Source organism: Schistocerca cancellata, chromosome 5 (assembly GCF_023864275.1).
Source record: "Schistocerca cancellata isolate TAMUIC-IGC-003103 chromosome 5, iqSchCanc2.1, whole genome shotgun sequence".
Classification (NCBI taxonomy): Eukaryota; Metazoa; Arthropoda; class Insecta; order Orthoptera; family Acrididae; genus Schistocerca; species Schistocerca cancellata.
The window spans coordinates 773,738,448-773,761,819 of NC_064630.1; the positions used below are offsets into that span (position 1 = coordinate 773,738,448).

The 23,372-nt window shown below is 39.7% G+C and overlaps 1 protein-coding gene across 2 annotated transcripts in view; it reads right to left on the bottom strand.

Moving 5' to 3' along the window:
- Positions 1 to 1,784: 1,784 nt before the first annotated feature.
- The window catches only part of LOC126188966 (uncharacterized protein F13E9.13, mitochondrial), a 53,113-nt gene continuing 31,525 nt past the window's right edge, over positions 1,785 to 23,372 (bottom strand). The window contains exons 5-8 of one of the 2 annotated variants that reach the window (XR_007537888.1): positions 12,385 to 12,512; positions 8,730 to 8,850; positions 3,919 to 4,040; positions 1,785 to 1,940 (exon numbers count right to left, since the gene is read on the bottom strand). Coding sequence is in view for 1 of the 2 variants with exons in the window: in XM_049930727.1 (XP_049786684.1) it covers positions 1,874 to 1,940; positions 8,730 to 8,850; positions 12,385 to 12,512 (316 nt within the window). In the remaining variant the exon portion in view is untranslated. The remainder of the gene's footprint in view (positions 1,941 to 3,918; positions 4,041 to 8,729; positions 8,851 to 12,384; positions 12,513 to 23,372) is intronic. The other variant, XM_049930727.1, reaches the window with a different exon arrangement.

A 23,372-nucleotide genomic window follows, 5' to 3' on the forward strand; every position in this document is an offset into this window, starting at 1 on the left:
GAAAATTAACCTCACAATCTATCGTAATCCACTGATCCACTTGAAGATGGTGTAAGCCCTTGAAACCTCTTACAGGGAAAAACAAGAGTGACTGACACAGATAACTGCTTACTTTAGCTAGTATGTAAGTTTTTTTTTTTCATTTACTGGCAATTGCAGCTTGTTGTGTAAGCATCATTTCTTTTCCATCTGTGCTGTGAAAACCCATGAAACAATAATTGACAGGTCATCTGTATATGCCGCAATGCCAGTAAGTTCTTGATTTGTTTTAAGCAGTTATGAAGGAGCTGTGTCACTATGTTCCAACAGGTACGTCCACAGATGGGTCCATATGAGCAGCTCTTAGTGATGTCTGTTTGTACTACTGCGTGGGTGTCCATTGTACCTCCCACTTTTGCAGTAATATAGCAGGCTCAAATAAGACATCTCTGAACTCTCAACTCACTGAGCCTGGAGAAAAGGGAGAGCCACAACAAATGATTGTAAGCTCCCTGATATCTATCACTCCTACGGTGTAGTGAGGCACTGCACTCATGAGAAATTCTAGTGCCTGATTTATTGGATCTTTCATAGATCATCCCTTCCTCACTGAATGGTGATGGGTACGAAACTGATTGAAACGTTGTGACAAGACGACGCCACTACTCGGCTGATCATCCAGGAAGAGTTCATCACTGGAAATGCTGAGAAAGCTTGCAATCACATTCATATTATGTTATCTGTTGGTAAGTAGTCTCATGCTAGGCACTAGAATTTCTCAAGAGTGCAATGCCTCACTACTCTGTAGGACTGATGATAGATATCATGGAGTTTACAATCATTTGTTGTTGCTCTCATGCTAGTAGGTTCTTTGCTTTTCTGAGTATTACTGCGTCAGCAGTCTCTGTCCGTCAAACAATCTTCCCTGCATGAGGCACTCATTCAAATGTCCTGTCATATATGATATTATTTTGCTCTGCACTTCTTGCAACACCTCCACACTGATACTATCTGGGTCAGGAGCTTTGCTTCTCTTCAAAGACTGAATTGCATTCCTGACTTTCTCCTATGCGAATGTTATTACGTTTGGTGACACGCTGTATGTTGCATCCATCTGCCTTGCAAGTTCCCCCTGTTGTGCATTGTCCTCAGTACTTACTACACACAGTCTAACAAAAGTTGCAAAGGACAATCTCACAATATAAAATTAAAGTAATTTAAGAAATCATCTGTTGCTGAAACACATCTTTGCCAACGGACATATGATATTGTCCGACAACACTAAAATCTTGACTACCATCTCTAATTACCTGAAACCAATAATCACCCAGGCAGTGATATACAAGCCCTAGAATTTCCAATACAGACAGCAGCTTCATGTTGAATGCAGCATGTAACAGAGGCCTGGAGATTGAACAGTGGCAGTTAGAGTAATGCAAACATCGCAGTGGTGGTTCTGACAGTCCTGTTTCAATGTTGACCACTGCCACAAGTGGGAAATGCCTACAGGAGGAAGAGGAGGTCCTATTTTGGCATAAATTGGTTACCTGATTTTTACGTTTTGATGGTAAGACAGTAGTAATGATCTTTCAAAGCTTGTGTTTTAATTGTATTTGTTTTATGTGTCAACCATTTTAAATTTCCATCTATGTAGCTTTCTGCTTGTCAGCCATTTTTTTAGCACCAATTGATAAAAGAGTTTCCACTTATTAAATCTTTCCAAATTGATGTAAAAGCTCAGAGACAGACAGCTGTAAATCCTATGCCTACTATGGTCAGTGGGTTTGGTCACATAAAAAAGGAACTTCAGTATTCAAATGTTTATTCACATGTATAACATGGAAATATAATGTTCAGTGATGATAAGACAGCTCTTTTTATAATAGTGAAGTCATCATTGGTACTGCTTTATTTTCTCCATGAATCTTTGCACTCGTTCTAGATCAACAGCATTCTGCCACCTGCAAAAAATTAAATTGTCAAAATGATCACAGAATGTTTAAAAGTGTACAGCTCATCTCATAACTCCAAGCATTAATGTTTCACATGTCAATAAATTGCAACAAATCAGTCTCTACATATAAAAGAAATGTCCCGACTCACTGACCCATTGTTGCCCAGCCCAAACTACTAAGGATACAAACTTGAAATATGACGAAGGTGTGGATCTGATACTGTAGGCATCATTTAAGAAGGGATTGTTCAAAATTACACTCCTAAGGGGGTAAAAGGCCTTTTTAAAACATGTCTCTATTAAGGTAATTTAGAAGCTAGAGCTACGAAAATTGGTATTTGGTTTTTCACTCAAAAATAAAAGAAGTGTGTGTTTTAGCATTTTTGGAAATTCAATCACTAGAGAGTGACGGTTGTTTATAAAATAAATCATTATTAAAAACTTACTAAAGCCTTTTAAAGCTATATTTGAGGCAATTGGTATTTGAATTCTTGGTTGAAAAAAAAAAAAAAAAAGTATTTCAGTGATTTTGGAAATTCAATCCCATGATGGACTGAATGAGCAGGGAAAAGTTTTACAAAATTATTTCATTATGAAAGCATTTTCAAAACAAAACTTTGAAATTTGTACTTGGCTTCTGCCTTAGAAATAAGAAATACCTGTTGCACTGGTTTTTAAATTCAACCCCTAAGGGGGTGAAACAATGGATGAAAATATTTAAGAAAATATTTCATTATATTAAAAAAATTTAAAGCTAATTCTATGAAAACTGTATTTCACTTTTGATTACATCTAAAGAAGTATGTTAGTGGTTGAAACTTTCTAATGAAATATCACCACAAGAACGCATAAGGCGTAATTAACAAAAGCCTTGGACTTCAGTTACAAGAACTGCTATTTGGTCAGAAGAACATTTGGACAAGCCCATGCTTATATGGTCTTAATTAGCATGATAAGTTTAGAAGGTATTGCAGTTTGTGAAAAAAATAAAAATTCAATTAAAGAAAAACAATAGAAATCTGTTCAGGCCATACAGCCTATGCAATAGAAGCAGCAGGCGCTAAGCTACTATTTACATATACCGGGTGATCAAAAAGTCAGTATAAATTTGAAAACTTAATAAACCACAGAATAATGTATATAGAGAGGTAAAAATTGACACACATGCTTGGAATGACATGGGGTTTTATTAGAACAAAAAAAAAAGTATTGTTAGACGCGTGAAAGATCTCTTGCGCGTGTCGTTTGGTGATGATCGTGTGCTCAGTCGCCACTTTCGTCATGCTTGCCCTCCCAGGTTCCCCAGACCTCAGTCCGTGCAGTTATTGGCTTTGGGGTTACCTGAAGTTGCAAGTGTATCGTGATCGACTGACATCTCTAGGGATGCTGAAAGACAACATCCGATGCCAAAGCCTCACCATAACTCCGGACATGCTTTACAGTGCTGTTCACAACATTATTCCTAGACTACAGCTATTTTTCAGGAATGATGGTGGACATATTGAGCATTTCCTGTAAAGAACATCATCTTTGCTTTGTCTTACTTTGTTATGCTAATTATTCCTATTCTGATCAGATGAAGCGCCATCTGTCGGTCATTTTTTGAACTTTTTTTTGTTTTTTTAAATAAAACCCCATGTCATTCCAAGCATGTGCGTCAATTTGTACCCCTCTATCTACATTATTCCGTGATTTATTCAGTTTTCAAATTTATACTGACTTTTTGATCATTCGGTAAATTGCTAATGCTTCCATACATTTGCAGTGTTACAGATGTGATTTTAATATTAATAAAAAGTATTTAAAATTCTTACTGAATAATTTGTCACAGTAGCACTTATTCTTGTGATAGTCCTTATTTTTCATTGTTTTCTACATTTGTAATCACAAATTGAGGAAATTAAGGGTCAACCATGGAGTATTCGCTTTGAAGCTGCTGTATTTGAGTTAGACTACAGTATCAGTTGTCAATTAATGTGGTTTACCTGTACATCCATTTTAAGGAAGTGTAAAAGTCTTTGATCCATGAAAAAAGTTCTTTTTTTTTTCCTTTGACAGTTCTATAATGTCTTTTCTGATGTTGTAAAACTCCATTCAGCCTTCTAACCTATGAATAAAATAATAATGTAATAGTTTGGGGCAAATGTATTGTTACAAAATGGGGGACAGATTGGGGAGTTGAAATTGTAGAAACTCAATGCACTAATTGTAAGTACAAATCATAACTATTATACAGGGTGTTACAAAAAGGTACGGCCAAACTTTCAGGAAACATTCCTCACACACAAATCAAGAAAAGATGTTATGTGGACATGTGTCCGGAAACACTTAATTTCCATGTTAGAGCTCATTTTAGTTTCGTCAGTATGTACTGTACTTCCTCGATTCACCGCCATGATTTCATACAGGATACTCTACCTGTGCTGCTAGAACATGTGCCTTTACAAGTACGACACAACATGTGGTTCATGCACGATGGAGCTCCTGCACATTTCAGTCGAAGTGTTCGTACGCTTCTCAACAACAGATTCGGTGACCGATGGACTGGTAGGGGCGGACCAATTCCATGGCCTCCACGCTCTCCTGACCTCAACCCTCTTGACTTTTCATTTACGGGGGCATTCAAAAGCTCTTGTCTACGCAACCCCAGTACCAAATGGAGACTCTTCGTGCTCGTATTGTGGACGGCTATGATACAATACGCCATTCTCCAGGGCTGCATCAGCGCATCAGGGATTCCATGCGACGGAGGGTGGATGCATGTATCCTCGCTAACAGAGGACATTTTGAACATTTCCTGTAACAGAGTGTTTGAAGTCACGCTGGTATGTTTTGTTGCTGTGTGTTTCCATTCCGTGATTAATGTGATTTGAAGAGAAGTAATAAAAGGAGCTCTAACATGGAAAGTATGCATTTCCGGACACATGTCCACATAACATCTTTTCTTTCTTTGTGTGTGAGGAATGTTTCCTGAAAGTTTGGCCATACTTTTTTGTAACACCCTGTATAATGGAGTTTCCTTTATTTTAGGGCAAAAGAAACCAGTCATAAGTAGAAAGAACTGGATCACAAAGCAGAAATTTGTTGCCCAGTGTGATAAAGATGATTTCAAGATTCATATCCTGTAGCATCTCCCACTGGAGATTGTATAGCATTCTTGTGATGCTTGCTCTTCTAAATTACTCCCAAAGATCCCAGGCTCAGCAATATACAGGGTCATTATAATTAAAGTTAAACTTTCAAATTGCTGTAGAAATAACACCACTGGTCACAATGATGTAAAATTGCAACAAGATTATTGGAGAAGGAGGTAAACTTACGGCAGAAGAAAAAAAAATAGTTACAAAAAGTAGCAATAGATGGTGCTGTAAGCATAATAATTTAATAGTGGTAGACTACAAATGACTCATACAACAATGCCTAAGGTATAAACAAACTGTACTACTCAGTGTGCATGGGTGTACAGGTGTGATACTGTAAGTTACGTAAGCCCATCCGCCACAGCAAGGTCGTATCACATTGGATGGGAAAAATCAGTTTTTAATTGGCTTGAGGCCAAAAACCATATAAAAAGCATCAATCACATTGGTTTTTAACTGTCCTGGGGCCAAAAACTGCATGAAAAACACCAATCAAAATCAAATTGGATTATTACTTTCCGTGTGACTGGCACAAAACATGTTCAATATGCTGCCTATCGGTTTTGTGCAACAAGTTGAAATCGAGAAACAGCATGTTCCACAACTGATCGAAGTGTTTCTGGGGTCACGTTCAGAATGCGTTGCACAATGTGTGCATTCAGTGCAGCTGAGTTTTCAATCAGAACACTGGACACAACATTTGTCAGACAGCCCCACAGCCAGAAGTCACACAGATTAAGATCAGGTGACCTGGATGGCATGATTGTACGGAAATGGCAGCTGATAAGTCTAGCGTTTCGAAAATGGCAGCTTCAGCAGCTACTTAACTGGATTTGCAATGTGCGGAACTGTGCCATCTTGCATAAAAACAATCCCACCCACACACCCAAGCTCTTGGAGGGCTGGAATAACGTGGTTGCATAAAAGTCACTCATAGCTTACCAGTGACGGTACAGATAAGGACCGGAAGCACCTGTCTTACCGAAAAAATATGGCCCTATGATAAATGATGCCATAAACCTGAACCACGCAGTGACCTTTTCAGGATGAAGTGGTACTGGTTGATTTGCGTGTGGGTTTTCTGTTGCCCATATTCAAAAATTCTCTGTATTGACAAATCCTGTCAGATGGAAGTGGGCTATGTCTGTCCATTAAATCTTCCACAGCCAATCCTTGTCCACTTCCATGTTATCAAGAAATTCTAAAGCAAAGGCCTCTCTTGCTGGCAGCTTAACAGGAAGCAACACGTGCACATGAGTAATTTTCAATGGACAGCCCATAAGGATATTTTGTAAGACTTCACGCAACCTGCTCATGTGTATGTCCAATGTTCCGGCAATTCTCCATGCACTAAACGTTTGCACACCACCAGTCGTCTCCTCCTGCATTGCTGTGGCCCCTGCTTCCACTGACATTGAAACAGTTCGTTTCCCTTGCACATCAAAAGAACCTGTCTTTTCGAATTCCCAAATCATTTTCTCCAGGCCCACAGCAGACATCGGACCAACGCCTTTTTGCAAACCCTTCAGTGTCTGGAAGTTCTACAGAGCAACATGTGCACAGTCATCATTCTTGTAATACAGTTTTACAAGCAAAGCTTGATCCTGGATTGAGACAGTTATGGAAAATGTCACAGATGCGAAAGGAGGAAAAGCCGTGTACACAGCACGTTTTCATTTACATACTCTGAAATATACAGTGCCATCTATTGATCAATTTTCACGCAATTTTTTTCTCCTGCCATACATTTTCCCCCTTCTCTGATAATATTCCGTCGAAATTTGACGTCATTCTGACCAGTGGTGTTATTTCTACATCATCTTGAAAGTTTAACTTTAATTGTATTCACCTGTATATTGCAATGGTATGATTCATTTGGTCATTCCACCTTATATCACTCCAATTGGATCCCCTGGGTATTTAATGGTTTAGAATGTTTGGTCGACAGTTGGTAAACAGACACTATCAATCTATCACCTCCCCATTCCCCTCCTTTCACAAACCTCTGTACTGTCATGTTATTGCAACCATCAACACATACAGTGTTAAGAATTATTACAAACAGTAACAGAGAGACAAGAAAATACAATTTTAGATGTTTAGTTATTATTGCACTAGATCAACAATGCATGAGTAAAAATGCCAATTTTTGTTATGAGCCGGGTGGTGTGAGGGCACAACACAGGCTAAGACTTTTTGTCAACATACATTGAGTAGAATCAATAGTGTCATATTAATTTGTAAGGTGCTTTGTCACATGTAGTTCCAATGAAAGTGTAACGTTCTATGAGTTGGAGTGTGTAATGTCAGAAATCTGAATGTGGTAGGGCAGGTAGATAATCTGAAACAGCTGTTTCCCCCATTTTGTCATTTGTGCACACATTCCACAAAACAAAACTGTTTACAGGAATTGTGAATCCTCATTTAGTGCACATCTGCAAAATTACAGTCATCAATATCAGCATCACTGAGAAATCTTAGAAGGTGCTGCAGAGGGTGGAGGAAAGTAGATTAATGAATGTTCTGGAGGAAGTTGAGATTTATAATGGCTCCAAAGAGCAGCCTGATCTCTTACTTCTTGACAAAAGCAGTTTTAGTCCACACTAAGGTGGGATATGATGACTGATAATGTGCTGTTGACTAGTAATTCTTAAATGTATACATGTTCCATGTTGTTTTCTGTGTCCACATCAACTGGCATTGAACAGCCACAGTTGCATTTTTACCTGCATGAGAATGATACAAGTTTATACACCATGTTACATGTGTCATTGATTACAGCTGTCAACTCTATTGTAAGCATTCTTGCTGCAATGAGATTCTGTGCTTGTAAACAGTTTGAATGCACAGCACTATATCTGACTTAGGTAGCTATCGATTCATTTACAAACCATCAAGCATGACAAAGCCTTCCAGGGACATTGTTATTTTTAACCTGTTTCTGTGTGGTAATTGACACCAAAACCTGTAAATGTGTGAATGTTAATGAACTGTAAACTGGTTATAGATATTATTGTTATCCTATTATGTTTCTCTTGCTGTGTTGTATTATTATGTTTTTAGATGCCTAACAATGGCACAAAGCCAAAATTGCAATAGAGCAATAAAAAAGTTAAAAAGAAAAGTTTAAAATGCTGTCATTTAAAGTTGCATAAAAATTCTTATCTCAACCTGTAAAAATCCCAACAAACAGCTGATCCCTCAAAGTACCTGCCTTAAGACCATGAAATGATTACAAGGGTGTCTTACAAGCAAAACATTTTCTGCAGCATGTACTTTACTGTGCCAATAAATTAAGTGAAAGGAAGAATTTGACTCTTCACTCAGAATTTCTGTACTGGTCCAGAGCAGCTGCTTGGTTTAACAAATTTGGCAGAATATGGCTGCATTACAAAAATTGCGTACAGTGTGTGAATACTGCTGGCTTCATTGTATGGTAATCACTTTTGAGAGGGTAACCATAAAAATGATAACAGTGAGGACAAAACATTCTCTGTTTGATAGTGATATGATTACACTTGGGGACATGCAGACACTCAGCCTCATCGTTTGAAGAAGTTATAAAATAGGGAGTAAGGGTGTAATTATATGTGAGTTGCCACTGTAACTAGAAACAACATTTGTATTACAATGCAGGCATAAAATTTGCAACTTACCTTCCGTCTTTCTTGAAATGTGAACCAACAATCAATCCATCAGAGTTCATATATTTCTTGAAATTTTCATCTGTTACTCCAGAGCCAATTAATACTGGGCCTTTTGCCGACTGCTTTGCAGCTGAAACGTAAAATTCTAAAATATTTCTGTGCTATGTAGACACTGCTCCATTTTAAGTAATGTTCTTAATCTGTTTGCATTCTGTTGCTGGTATACAAAGGAATTTAAAAGTGGCCATAACTTCTTTGTTAAATGTTTTACATAGTTGAGTTTTCACATTTGGTTGGAGTGCCCCTACACAAAATTGAAGTTCTTTCATCACTTTGAAACGATTTCATTGAAAATATCAGCTGTGGATTGTGTATCCACTTCTTCACCGCCACTGTCATCTAGTGTGAATCATCAAGTAGTTCCCCCAAAGACTGGTATAATTAATGACAAATTGGTACGAGTCAGAGAGCACCTGATCTCAGCTGTACAGGATCACCCAAACATTCTCTTTTGAACAGTTATGTAATTGTTCAGCATCTAAATGAATTGAGATCACTTTCAAAATCTTATGCAATCTCTTCCTCAAAATTGATTCTGTCTCAAGGTACCACCTGATGTTAAGGATGTTGTATAGCTATCTGAGAAGGCAGCAACCTTTAAGCACCCTGTAAGAGATGAATGGGAAGAACCCTACATTTCTTCTACTGTCTCTTTACTGTCCTATATATATATCAAAGATGCAATGGCAAAAGTATAAGAAAGGTTCAGAAGTGAGACTGTTGTCATTAGCGATGACATGGCTGACATCAATGAAAATGAAGAAGAATTTCAGGACCTGTGTAATGAAATGAGTAGTCTATCAAGAGCAAAATATGTATTGAGAATAAACTGAAGGAAGACTAAAGTAATGGATAGAAGAAATGAAATTAATGATAACTTTAACACCAAAATTAGAACAGTACAAGCGAAATAATACATCCTAACTCTATACCCTTCCTAATGCAAGAACTTCATTCTTGATGTTACATTCTTATTGATCACATCCTTGTCATCAATGTAAGGTCCTGACCACTTGTCTCTTACATGGTGCCTAAAGGGCACTGCCTTCTCGGATAGCTATACAGCAATTCAAGCAAATCACATTAATAGTTTTTATTGCAATAAAGAAAATAGACAATACTTTGTCACAAGCGATAGACGACATGCAAATAAGTCAGTGTTCTTCACTATATACAGTCTCCATGTAAGCAATGGATATGAATCACTAATAACTGCTCCACTAGTGTCCATCTTCTATTGTCCGGCCAAGGCTGGCAGGAGCGGCAGTTATATTCTCTTTGGATAGGGGCCGCTCCTGTCGTGAAGCCATCCTAGTCAGCAGGCTACTGGCTGATGTCGTCTCACAGCCTCCTCTGCTCTTGCATTCTTCATTCCCGTGCTGTCGCTTGTCGATATGCCAGAAAGGACACAGTTGAATTTGAGAAACTCAAGGCGTATTACGCACTTGTCTCCCCAAGGAACAGCCTCCGTGAGTAGCTGTGCCAACTGTATTCTCTTAAACTTATTAGGCCTAGTACTTCTCTCAACTGATTCTTTGTTTTCGGAGCACAAACATTACAGTCCATTTCATCTCCTGCCATTACACTGGTATAATGTGTGCCCTATTGTCTTCAAATGCTTCAATCAGATCAGAACAGACTTTCATCATATCACTCCTCAGATCAGGTGTCAACTGCCAAGGTACACACTTTGCACACAGTTTCTGATACCCTCCAAGCTTTCCACCATTTCTGTAAGCATGGTTCCCACAGTTCAGTTGAACAGCAAACTTACAGGTTGTGCATCATCTGTCTGTGCACATACTCTCATCCACTAGTTGACAGTTTAAGTTAGCAGTTCTATTTCATGATTTCACAAGACACTGTTTGTCTTACCCCTTGTGTAAACTTCTTTGCGTACTTTTACACATTGCTCTTATCATTGGTAACATCTCTGTACATATTCTGCCTTCAGTGGGCAACTGACAGCCTTCAGCCTTTCTTTGCAAAAAAAAAAACTCAAAGACACCACTTTGTTTCGGATTGGAATAATTTGTGTAGTTTCAACAGCCTACATCTTTTACTAAACGCATTCGGGAGGATGACGGTTCAATCCCGCGTCCGGCCATCCTGATTTAGGTTTTCCGTGATTTCCCTAGATCACTTCAGGCAAATGCCGGGATGGTTCCTTTGAAAGGGCACGGCCGATTTCCTTCCCTAATCCGAGCTTGTGCTCCGTCTCTAATGACCTCGTTGTCGACGGGACATTAAACACTAATCTCCTCCTCCTTTTACTAAAGAAGTTATGACCATTTTTTTATTGCATCCTCAAAGAAATCATGTTATCATGTTTATTTGTTGACATTGGGCCTAATATATTCCCATTGTGAACTATCTGTTCAGGATCCTCAAATGTGAGTGTATTTTAAAATGCAGTATTGAATTTTTCATCTTTATCTCATGCCTTCAATTTCAGCACCAAACTGATCCACAAGAGATGTGATGGAAGGTTGTGATACCTTCGTAGACTTTACATAGGTCCGGAACCAGATACAGGTTATGACAGTGAAAACTGTTGTAGCTTGCATGGATACCCCTTCTCACTAATGGTACTAATTTTTCTTTTTCATTTCCCTTGTAGTATACTGTTTTGTAGGGAGTGTAGAGGTTTTGTTTCCACATCATTAAGCCACGTTGGGTATCGGCTATCATTCTACACCTTGCTTTTTGCTTATTTATTTACAGAGCAATTTATGATGTGTTTGAGCTTTAGTTACAGTGCTGCATTTGATAGATTTGAACTAATTGTTCATGTTTTAAGTGGAATCCTACCAAACAGAAATTCTCTTCTGATCCTTTTTAATTAATGTTTTGTCTTTGGTGACCATTGTTACTTTAATAGAGCCATGATCATTCATCCCTGTCCTGCGTACAATAGAGTAACTCTTAATATTCCTTCCATCTGATAGCAACCCTAGCTATCCACAAGCAGTTGAAGCTGGCAGCAGTGGATTTAGCTGAGTCAATATCTACAGTATACCCTTGACACACTGATTTTAAGTCCCATACCTAACAATCTTGCCCCATGCTTGTGGTTTTGATTTATATGTGAAGATCATGTTCATTCTGTCCTACGCATACCTGTCACTCAGACAGGCAATAAAAGTTCTGAAAACATTATGGTCACATGACACATTGCACTGTTTGATTTATTGATGTGAGAGGTATTTTATCTCTCTAACATTGTGGGTAAAAATAACTTACCAAATATATTTTGAGCAATCCGTTTTCAATAACAACTTCATTTTCATTTAACTGATATGTGGAAATTTCTGCAGACTGCCGCAAATTCCATACAAATTTATATGTAGTGATGATAGTGAGAAATGTTCCCAGCAAATCTACTCTACAGAGTAAAAATGTGACTGAACAAATGTTCACGAAAGCCAATGCAGTCACAACGAGTTAACGGAACAGTTTTCTTCACTACTCAAAGCAAACTACAAAGCACCTTCTTCGTTCAGGTATTTGAAAGAAACATTCAGGTCTTTTATAATTTCTTACACATACTGACTTATTTTATTCTTTAAAGATAACTTGTTGGAACCAGGAAAACTTAACTTACCTTTAAAGTGATCATCATCAACTGGTTCTCCAGTAGCAGAACCTGTTATGATGACACCATCAGACATGAAAAATTCTGCTGCTTTAATAGTCTCATCAAGACTTATATCTGCTGTTATGGCATGAGCACTGCAGTAAAAGATGCACTTTAATAAGATTTTACACTTTTATTTGTGTAAACAGAAGTAAAATGCACTGTCAAAATTCATATAATTGTTCCAACATTAAAAAACATAGTTGTCAGTAAAATAAAATAATCATCACCAAACTAAAGCCATGCACAGCTGTATTTCTGATATATTACTTGATCCAGGATGAAAAAGCTGCTATATTACACTATCTGAAAATTTCCAACATACAGTACAAAATCAACTGAAACTACATTACACTTTCAGATAAATAATATGGGCTGTGATGTGGAAACTTGCTCATTTTGTAAAACAGAAAGTATTGGTGATATTAATTTAATTCTCTTTTCTCTACATAGAGGTACGTTTAAAGTGGCAGAAGTTTTGGTACACTTGACCAGCATGTCTATGTTGCCAATAGCAGCATGAATATTATGCATCTCACCCAGGGTCTGAGAGTGACTGGTATACACCAAAGATTTAAGATAGCCGCATAAGAAAAACTTACAGGGAGGCTAAATCTGGCGACTGTGCTGGCCACTGAAGATTGCTCCACAAAAAGATGAAACAGTTGGGGAAATATTCATGCAAGAGTGTCACTGATGTTTATGCTGTGTGAGCCATGGGGCTGTCTTGTTGGAACCATTTCTTCAAGTTTGGGAAGAAAAAAAACCCTCAATCATCTGGACATAACATTTAGAAGGGACTGTAACTGCCCTATCATTCTCTTTAAAAACCATGGGCCAATAATGCCAATTTTTGATAATGCACACAAAACAGTTCTATATTGTAGGGACTGCTCATGAAGTTCTCGGGAGATTCGTACCACTCCAATATCACCTTTTGCTAATTCACACTTCCAGACGAATGCAAATATGCCTCATTGCTGAAGAACACAAGGGTGTCGTGAGGCAGGTTTTCAATCAAGGCTTCACATGCATTTTTTCATGAAACAAAATTGTGTGGATTAAATGTGCACACCACTGCCAGTTTATATGGATGAAATTTCAAGTTTTCACGAAGAGTTCATCTCACTGTGTGATCAGAAACTGCAAGAGCAGCTACAAGTTTGTGTGCAGATTTCGTGGGGGAAATCAAAATTGCCAGCCTTACTTTTTCAAAGTTTTTTGGTGCCCTCGTGTTTCTTGAAGGTCCTGTTTTCTTTTTATACACACTGCCAGTGCCCATATACATGTCTACTCACTTTTCTATATGCTACCAGTACACATGACCATGACCACCCGCATAATAATCGAGTTTCAATCAGGAACACAGCCAGCATGCATGATATTAAACTGTTCCCTGAATGCACACTGGGTTGCGCTGACCGAATGACCATTTGAAAATTAAGTCGCCATGGTGAACACACACCCCTCTCTCACCCACTGCATAATTACAACTAAACTAACCTTCAAAAAATGTTAGGCCCCACCCTTTCAAATGCTGTCAACACCACACAACAATGAATAACAACCACTGTGTGGTGCGCATTTCAAATGAGAAATTTCCAGTGTTGCACCCTGTACAAAGCATATTACCAGTCATTATTATTTATCATCATTTTTCAAATAAATCTGTTTTTGGGATCTTCTGATGTTGTTTATGATTGGAAATAATATGACAAATTCGTTAAATCTGTCAGGGCAGAAGTTCAGGTGCCAAGTGTCTCAAGAACTCTCTTCTTTCAGATTTTTAAACTTGTTTCATCTTTTTACTAACCTTATTATGTCTCGATAGTACACCTGTGTTATGTTGCACTCAGGTTTTATTATTATATGTTGAAATTAGCAGGAGCTCGGATATTAGTTTAATTACATTTTTGTATTCATGTCTGAAAAATCACCACCCCATTTAGTGGCTGGGAAATATAGAAGTAAGAAAATCAAAAATATCAAAATATACCGTAAAGATAATATGGTGAGTTACTGACAGGCACGACAAAAATACACTTATACATTAGCTTTCAGCCAAAGCCTTTATCAGAAAAGGAAACAAACAAACACACCACACACACACACACACACACACACACACACACACACACACACACACACACACACACAAGCAAGCACATCTCACACACCCATGACCGCCATCTTCAGCAGCTCAAACTTGCACGCCGGTCCGAGCTACTGGACAGGGATATTCCAGTCTGGAGTTCCCATTGTTCTTAGGTTGTATCACACCACTCTTCCATTACTGTAGGTTAGGTAAGCCAATTAGAGTGGTAGAATCACTTCAGCTGCCAAAAAGTTGCATTTTTTGCCCTTAGTGTTTCGTGGCTTTGTCACAGACTGTGACATTAATGTAAGGTAACATGTTTCCATTGTTAGCACATGAGGTTGTAAATTTCACTGTTACTGTACAGTATTCACACTATATCAATGATAGTAGCTTTATATTTAAAACATTTGTGGATAAATGTGAATGTGTTTTCTAAATTTTGCTTGTGTTCTGCTCACTGCGAACATACATAAAATTAAACCTGCACTGCAGTGCTTCAATATGGCTGCAGAACAATCATCCTCTGTAGAAACAATTAATCAAAGCTGATGTCCTGTTGGATGATGACCACATTGGTATAACAATTTCAAAATCACCTCTGTTGATATAAAAAATTTCCGTATATTGTCTTTCCATGTCAGCTGCATATGACAGCAATATTCTGCTGAATTTCATTCATCTTCATGTTTTACGAGGGCAGTTCAATAAGTAATGCAACACATTTTGTTTCTCGGCCAATTTTGGTTGAAAAAACCGGAAATTTCTTGTGGAATATTTTCAAACATTCCCGCTTCGTCTCGTATAGTTTCATTGACTTCCGACAGGTGGCAGCGCTGTACGGAGCAGTTAAAATGGCGTCTGTAACGGATGTGCGTTGCAAACAACGGGCAGTGATCGAGTTTCTTTTGGCGGAAAACCAGGGCATCTCAGATATTCATAGGCACTTGCAGAATGTCTACGGTGATCTGGCAGTGGACAAAAGCACGGTGAGTCGTTGGGCAAAGCGTGTGTCATCATCGCCGCAAGGTCAAGCAAGACTGTCTGATCTCCCGCGTGCGGGCCGGCCGTGCACAGCTGTGACTCCTGCAATGGCGGAGCGTGCGAACACACTCGTTCGAGATGATGGACGGATCACCATCAAACAATTCAGTGCTCAACTTGACATCTCTGTTGGTAGTGCTGTCACAATTGTTCACCAGTTGGGATATTCAAAGGTTTGTTCCCGCTGGGTCCCTCGTTGTCTAACCGAACACCATAAAGAGCAAAGGAGAACCATCTGTGCGGAATTGCTTGCTCGTCATGTGGCTGAGGGTGACAATTTCTTGTCAAAGATTGTTACAGGTGATGAAACATGGGTTCATCACTTCAAACCTGAAACAAAACGGCAATCAATGGAGTGGCGCCACACCCACTCCCCTACCAAGAAAAAGTTTAAAGCCATACCCTCAGCCGGTAAAGTCATGGTTACAGTCTTCTGGGACACTGAAGGGGTTATTCTGTTCGATGTCCTTCCCCATGGTCAAACGATCAACTCTGAAGTGTATTGTGCTACTCTTCAGAAATTGAAGAAACGACTTCAGCGTGTTCGTAGGCACAAAAATCTGAACGAACTTCTCCTTCTTCATGACAACGCAAGACCTCAGACAAGTCTTCGCAACCGAGAGGAGCTCACAAAACTTTAGTGGACTGTTCTTCCTCATGCACCCTGCAGCCCCGATCTCGCACCGTCGGATTTCCATATGTTTGGCCCAATGAAGGACGCAATCCGTGGGAGGCACTACGCGGATGATGAAGAAGTTATTGATGCAGTACGACGTTGGCTCCGACATCGACCAGTGGAATGGTACTGTGCAGGCATACAGGCCCTCATTTCAAGGTGGCGTAAGGCCGTAGCATTGAATGGAGATTACGTTGAAAAATAGTGTTGTGTAGTTAAAAGATTGGGGAATAACCTGGTGTATTTCAGTGCTGAATAAAACAACCCCTGTTTCAGAAAAAAAATGTGTTGCATTACTTATTGAACTGCCCTCGTAGTATGGACGATGTTATCATTTTTGTAACTTTTTGTTTACTTCCCCCTCTGATCAGGGTTTTTGTATACTAAGCATAGTCTCACCTAGCCAGAAACACAATGCCATTCAACATGGGAGCAATACACGTGTACAAGTTGAAAAAGTAAATGGAGACTTAGTGTAAGTCTCCACTAAGCAGATGTGGAGAACTATCTGAAGTCCAAACATCGATAGGCAAATGCTTCTGACCTTGGTTGTTACTCCTACTTTTATAATCAAGGAACACATCTCTCCTATGCGTCTATAACATCACTGTTATTACCAACTTCTGCTTCTTACTTATGTCATTTCTTTTTCGCCATTTCTGTCGTCAAACACAGCCCCCCCCCCTCTCTCTCTCTCTCTCTCTCTCTCTCTCTCTCACACACACACACTCACACACACACACACACACACACACACAAAGATTTTTTATTATTTTTTTTTTATTTTCCTTCTTGAACCCTGCTGGAAAACACTTGAGCACTTGACACAACAATAGGATATCCACCCTGATCATCATACATCTCAAAAGCAGTCTCTCTCTAGTATTCTCTTCCTAGCCAGTATTCTGCATACCACCCGCAGTCTCCACTCCTGTCTAACAAACTCATCCTAGCCTCTTTCCTTAACTTCCCAATCTCAGCACATTTCCCACACACACACACACACACACACACACACACACACACACACACACACACTACCAGAACTAGTCATAACCAAACAACTCACAGTCTCAGCCCCAGTTTGGTCATAAAATTACCAGAATCTCTCTCAACTCTGAAGACTTTAATTCTAACAAAATGTCTAACATTCAGCCCCACTTATAAATTTAACTATTCTACCCCAATTAAAAATCTTCTTCCATTTACCCTGCAAATGTCTCTTGCTTACACTGTACCAAACCACAAGCAGCTTAGTGATCTTTATCTATGCTGGGTACAGTTCCAACCCTACAAATCCTCACCCTACTCCCCAAAGCTATCCTCTGCAGGTATTCCAGAGATTATTCAGTTCAGCACTGCATCACCGTCATTCCACAGAAGCACCTCTGAAACCTATAACCTAACTATATCTGACTTTTGTGTCATTTGTGACATGAAAACAAACTGCTCTATTATCATCATTCCAGATGACAAATGTTCCACAGTAGTGGTACTTGAGCACAGGTACGAAATATGTGGCAGAGGAGCTGTATCTAAACTCAGACACATTGACGCACAAAAATGTTCATCATGACCTCATTTTCTGTATCCCAACCAAGCTGCATAAAATTGTCAATACCCTAAACTCCTGACAAGATCTCAGAGCTGACTCTATAGAACACCCAGCCCCTCCCATCTGAAACCTTCCCTGTTACCAATAAGACACCTGCTCTTTACGCTGACACATGCATATAGCTCCACTGCACTTGAAACCTATCTCCCCAGTGCCCACTTGCACTCTTCATAAGAGATACTACCATCATCATCTATGTCATGGGTTATGCTTTTGTCCTGTTTAATTTCAGAAGTCCATTTCTCCCTGTGGTCTTTACAAACATCTTTTTTTTTCCCTATCAGACTCTTGTTTTGGTCATTCACTGCCCATTCAAAGGACATGGTTGAGCCATTTTTGGCTTTTGACATTAAAAAATACCTAGCAACTAACATACATCTACCACTTTCAGAAGCATATAAATATATCTCCAGCTCCTTTTCACCTGAAATCTTCTCTGATAATTGTCATGAAACAGCTACCAACATCAACAACAAAGACACGTGACCTCTGCCCCCTTGTTACCTAATATCATGCAGGCCTTGAATTAAGATCATTGTTCTGTAATATCCTTCCAACACTTCTAGGGTTGCCTGGATTTACCGTCCTAACCTTCATAATATCTTTGTCCAACTCTATGACATTCTCAGACCATGGTTCTCATTGTAAAACTTTTTCCATGCTCTCATCCACTACCACCTATTCCAACCCTCTACTAGCAAAACATAAATTAAAAAGTCAGAGCCACATGCAAAGGCAATTAAGTCATTTAACAGCTCATGTGTAAATACCCCCATCTTACTGACATGAACAGACAAATGGTTCACAATGTGAGCATCCAACATGCAGATAAAGTGCATGCTGTACAGCTTGATTTAAGAGACTCAAGTGCCTGCTGTACTGCATAAACCATTTGGATCCTCTCACCCAGCACCAATATTCCTGACTTCTCCAGATGAGTATGTGCCCTCCAACGTATCCTATCATTTAACCAACCTGCTGGACTCAATCTACATTAGTCTACACTTCCCTTATTTTCTCCTTGAGTGTTCATTAGAATTTTTTTTAATTACTATATCATAAATTCTAGTCCATTAATATCTAATAAGAAATCCTAATATGAAATCAGTTTTTTCTTTTTTTTTTTTTTTTCAGTCTACTGACTGGTTCGATGCGGCCCGTCCCGAATTCCTTTCCTGTGCTAACCTCTTCATCTCAGAGTAGCACTTGCAACCTATGTCCTCAATTATTTGCTTCACGTATTCCAATCTCTGTCTTCCTCTACAGTTTTTGCCCTCTACAGCTCCCTCTAGTACCATCAAAGTCATTCCCTCATGTCTTAGCAGATGTCCTATCATCCTGTCCCTTCTCCTTATCAGTGTTTTCCACATATTCCTTTCCTCTCTGATTCTGCATAGAACCTCCTCATTCCTTACCTTATCAGTCCACCTAATTTTCAACATTCGTCTATAGCACCATATCTCAAATGCTTCGATTCTCTTCTGTTCCGGTTTTCCCACAGTCCATGTTTCACTACCATACAATGCTGTACTCCAGACGTACATCCTCAGAAATTTCTTCCACAAATTAAGGCCGGTATTTGATATTAGTAGACTTTTCTTGGCCAGAAATGCCTTTTTTGCCATAGCAAGTCTGCTTTTGATGCCCTCCTTGCTCCGTCCGTCATTGGTTATTTTACTGCCTAGGTAGCAGAATTACTTAACTTCATTGATTTCGTGACCATCAATCCTGATGTTAAGTTTCTCGCTGTTCTCATTTCTACTACTTCTCATTACCTTCATCTTTCTCCGATTTACTCTCAAACCATACTGTGTACTCATTAGACTGTTCATTCCGTTCAGCAGATCATTTAATTCTTCTTCACTTTCACTCAGGATAGCAATGTCATCAGCGAATCGTATCATTGATATCCTTTCACCTTGTATTTTAATTCCACTCCTGAACCTTTCTTTTATTTCCATCATTGCTTCCTCGATGTACAGATTAAAGAGTAGGGGCGAAAGGCTACAGCCTTGTCTTACACCCTTCTTAATACGAGCACTTCGTTCTTGATCGTCCACTCTTATTATTCCCTCTTGGTTGTTGTACATATTGTATATGACCCGTCTCTCCCTATAGCTTACCCCTACTTTTTTCAGAATCTCGAACAGCTTGCACCATTTTATATTGTCGAACGCTTTTTCCAGGTCGACAAATCCTATGAAAGTGTCTTGATTTTTCTTTAGCCTTGCTTCCATTATTAGCCATAACGTCAGAATTGCCTCTCTCATCCCTTTACTTTTCCTAAAGCCAAACTGATCGTCACCTAGCGCATTCTCAATTTTCTTTTCCATTCTTCTGTATATTATTCTTGTAAGCAGCTTCGATGCTTGAGCTGTTAAGCTGATTGTGCGATAATTCTCGCACTTGTCAGCTCTTGCCGTCTTCGGAATTGTGTGGATGATGCTTTTCCGAAAGTCAGATGGTATATCGCCAGACTCATATATTCTACACACCAACGTGAATAGTCGTTTTGTTGCCACTTCCCTCAATGATTTTAGAAATTCTGATGGAATGTTATCTATCCCTTCTGCCTTATTTGACCGTAAGTCCTCCAAAGCTCTTTTAAATTCCGATCCCCTATCTCTTCTAAATCGACTCCTGTTTCTTCTTCTATCGCATCAGACAAATCTTCACCCTCATAGAGGCTTTCAATGTATTCTTTCCACCTATCTGCTCTCTCCTCTGCATTTAACAGTGGAATTCCCGTTGCACTCTTAATGTTACCACCGTTGCTTTTAATGTCACCAAAGGTTGTTTTGACTTTTCCGTATGCTGAGTCTCTCCTTCCGACAATCATATCTTTTTTGATGTCTTCACATTTTTCCTGCAGTCATTTCATCTTAGCTTCCCTGCACTTCCTATTTATTTCATTCCTCAGTGACTTGTATTTCTGTATTCCTGATTTTCCCGGCACATGTTTGTACTTCCTCCTTTAATCAATCAACTGAAGTATTTCTTCTGTTACCCATGGTTTCTTCGCAGCTACCTTCTTTGTACCTATGTTTTCCTTCCCAACTTTTGTGATGGCCCTTTTTAGAGATGTCCATTCCTCTTCAACTGTACTGCCTACTGCGCTATTCCTTATTGCTGTATCTACAGCATTAGAGAACTTCAAACGTATCTCGTCATTCCTTAGTACTTCCATATCCCACTTCTTTGCGTATTGATTCTTCCTGACTAATGTCTTGAACTTCAGCCTACTCTTCATCACTACTATATTGTGATATAAGTCTATATCTGCTCCTGGGTATGCCTTACAATCCAGTATCTGATTTCGGAATCTCTGTCTGACCATGATGTAATCTAATTGAAATCTTCCCGTATCTCCTGGCCTTTTCCAAGTATACCTCCGCCTCTTGTGATTCTTGAACAGGGTATTCGCTATTACTAGCTGAAACTTGTTACAGAACTCAATTAGTCTTTCTCCTCTTTCATTCCTTGTCCCAAGCCCATATTCTCCTGTAACCTTTTCTTCTACTCCTTCCCCTACAACTGCATTCCAGTCGCCCATGACTATTAGATTTTCGTCCCCCTTTACATACTGCATTACCCTTTCAATATCCTCATACACTTTCTCTATCTGTTCATCTTCAGCTTGCGACGTCGGCATGTATACCTGAACTATCGTTGTCGGTGTTGGTCTGCTGTCGATTCTGATTAGAACAACCCAGTCACTGAACTGTTCACAGTAACATACCCTCTGCCATACCTTCCTATTCATAACGAATCGTACACCTGTTATACCATTTTCTGCTGCTGTTGATATTACCCGATACTCATCTGACCAGAAATCCTTGTCTTCCTTCCACTTCACTTCACTGACCCCCTACTATATCTAGATTGAGCCTTTGCATTTCCCTTTTCAGATTTTCTAGTTTCCCTACCACGTTCAAGCTTCTGACATTCCATGCCCCAACTCGTAGAACATTATCCTTTAATTGATTAGTCAATCTTTTTCTCATGGTAACCTCCCCCTTGGCAGTCCCCTCCCGGAGATCCGAATGGGGGACTATTCCGGAATCTTTTGCCAATGGAGAGATCATCATGACACTTCTTCAAATACAGGCCACATGTCCTGTGGATACACGTTACGTGTCTTTAATGCAGTGGTTTCCATTGCCTTCTGCATCCTCATGTCGTTGATCATTGCTGATTCTTCTGCCTTTAGGAGCAATTTCCCACCCCTAGGACAAGAGAGTACCCTGAACCTCTATCCGCTCCTCTGCCCTCTTTGACAAGGCCGTTGGCAGAATGAGGCTGACTTCTTATGCCGGAAGTCTTCGGCCGCCAATGCTGATTATTTATCAAAATTTAGGCAGTGGCGGGGATCGAACCCGTGACCGAAGACGTTTTGATTATGAATCAAATACGCTACTCCTAGACCACGGGTTTTAATCAGTGTTATCAGCAGATAATTGAGACATAACCATAAATGGCAGTTATTTGGCTTGAACTACATGGTGCTTGGGTATGGCATTTCATGGGACTACCTCTGCTTATTTCATGTGCATGTTGCGATCCCAGTGGCAAAACAGATGCTACCAGCATAATTCGACAAACTTATAATATCTATGCTGGCTGATGAAACCTTAGTGGTATCACTGTCTCAGCTGGTAATGTCACCTGATTGGTCTGTTCCACTATCCCTGCCTAGGCATCACGGGAGGTGGGGGAGAGGGGGGAGTGAGGTGATATGACAGGGTGAAAGGTGTCAAGCCTACTGCTCTGCACATCTGCCTTCTGGATGTGTCTAGGTGCTTCATTCTGTTGGTGTGGACTCACAGTTGACTGTGGTCAAAGGACATGAGTCCACTTCCATGAGAGGCTATAGCTGCTTGTGGGAGACCTTCCCTCAGCACTGTACTAGAGAACAATAGCGAGGATGGACCTTGCATCAACACAAGTCAGGCACAGATGGAGTGGCCTATGCCAGCTGGTACAATGAGCAACAATCGTAGATGGCGGCTGGATGGGTGCTGTCTCTCAGGTGTCCTGGGTGTATGCTCTGCACGGTGTCATGGCTCAAAGTGATTTCTGTGGCAGATTATGTGGTTCAGACCAGCAGCAATTTTGGGCATTTTATGCTCCCTGTTTCGAATGATGACACCCTGCATCCATCAGGGTGTGCAACTCAATGTGTGGCACCAGACGCAGGAACCTAATCAACAATACTGGCTGGTGCACACTCTTTGTGCTCACTGAGCCAGGCACAGGAGATCAACAGCATGCAGTGCCCAAACCCATTGTAGCTGTTCTACTGAGATGCTGCCATTCACTAGGGTAGACTGCTAGGTGGCGAAGAAGCTTGTCAGGGCAGGAGAGTCAAGTGAGTAACATCTGTTTAGTAGTGTCAAGAGCCGAGACAGTGTCACAAGAAATAACTTGCAGAGAATAATGAACTGAGAGGATCAATGAGAAAAGATGTAGAATATATGCATATGAAGATAAAGCAGTGTAGCAAAGTGTGAGGCCTTAAGGCTCCT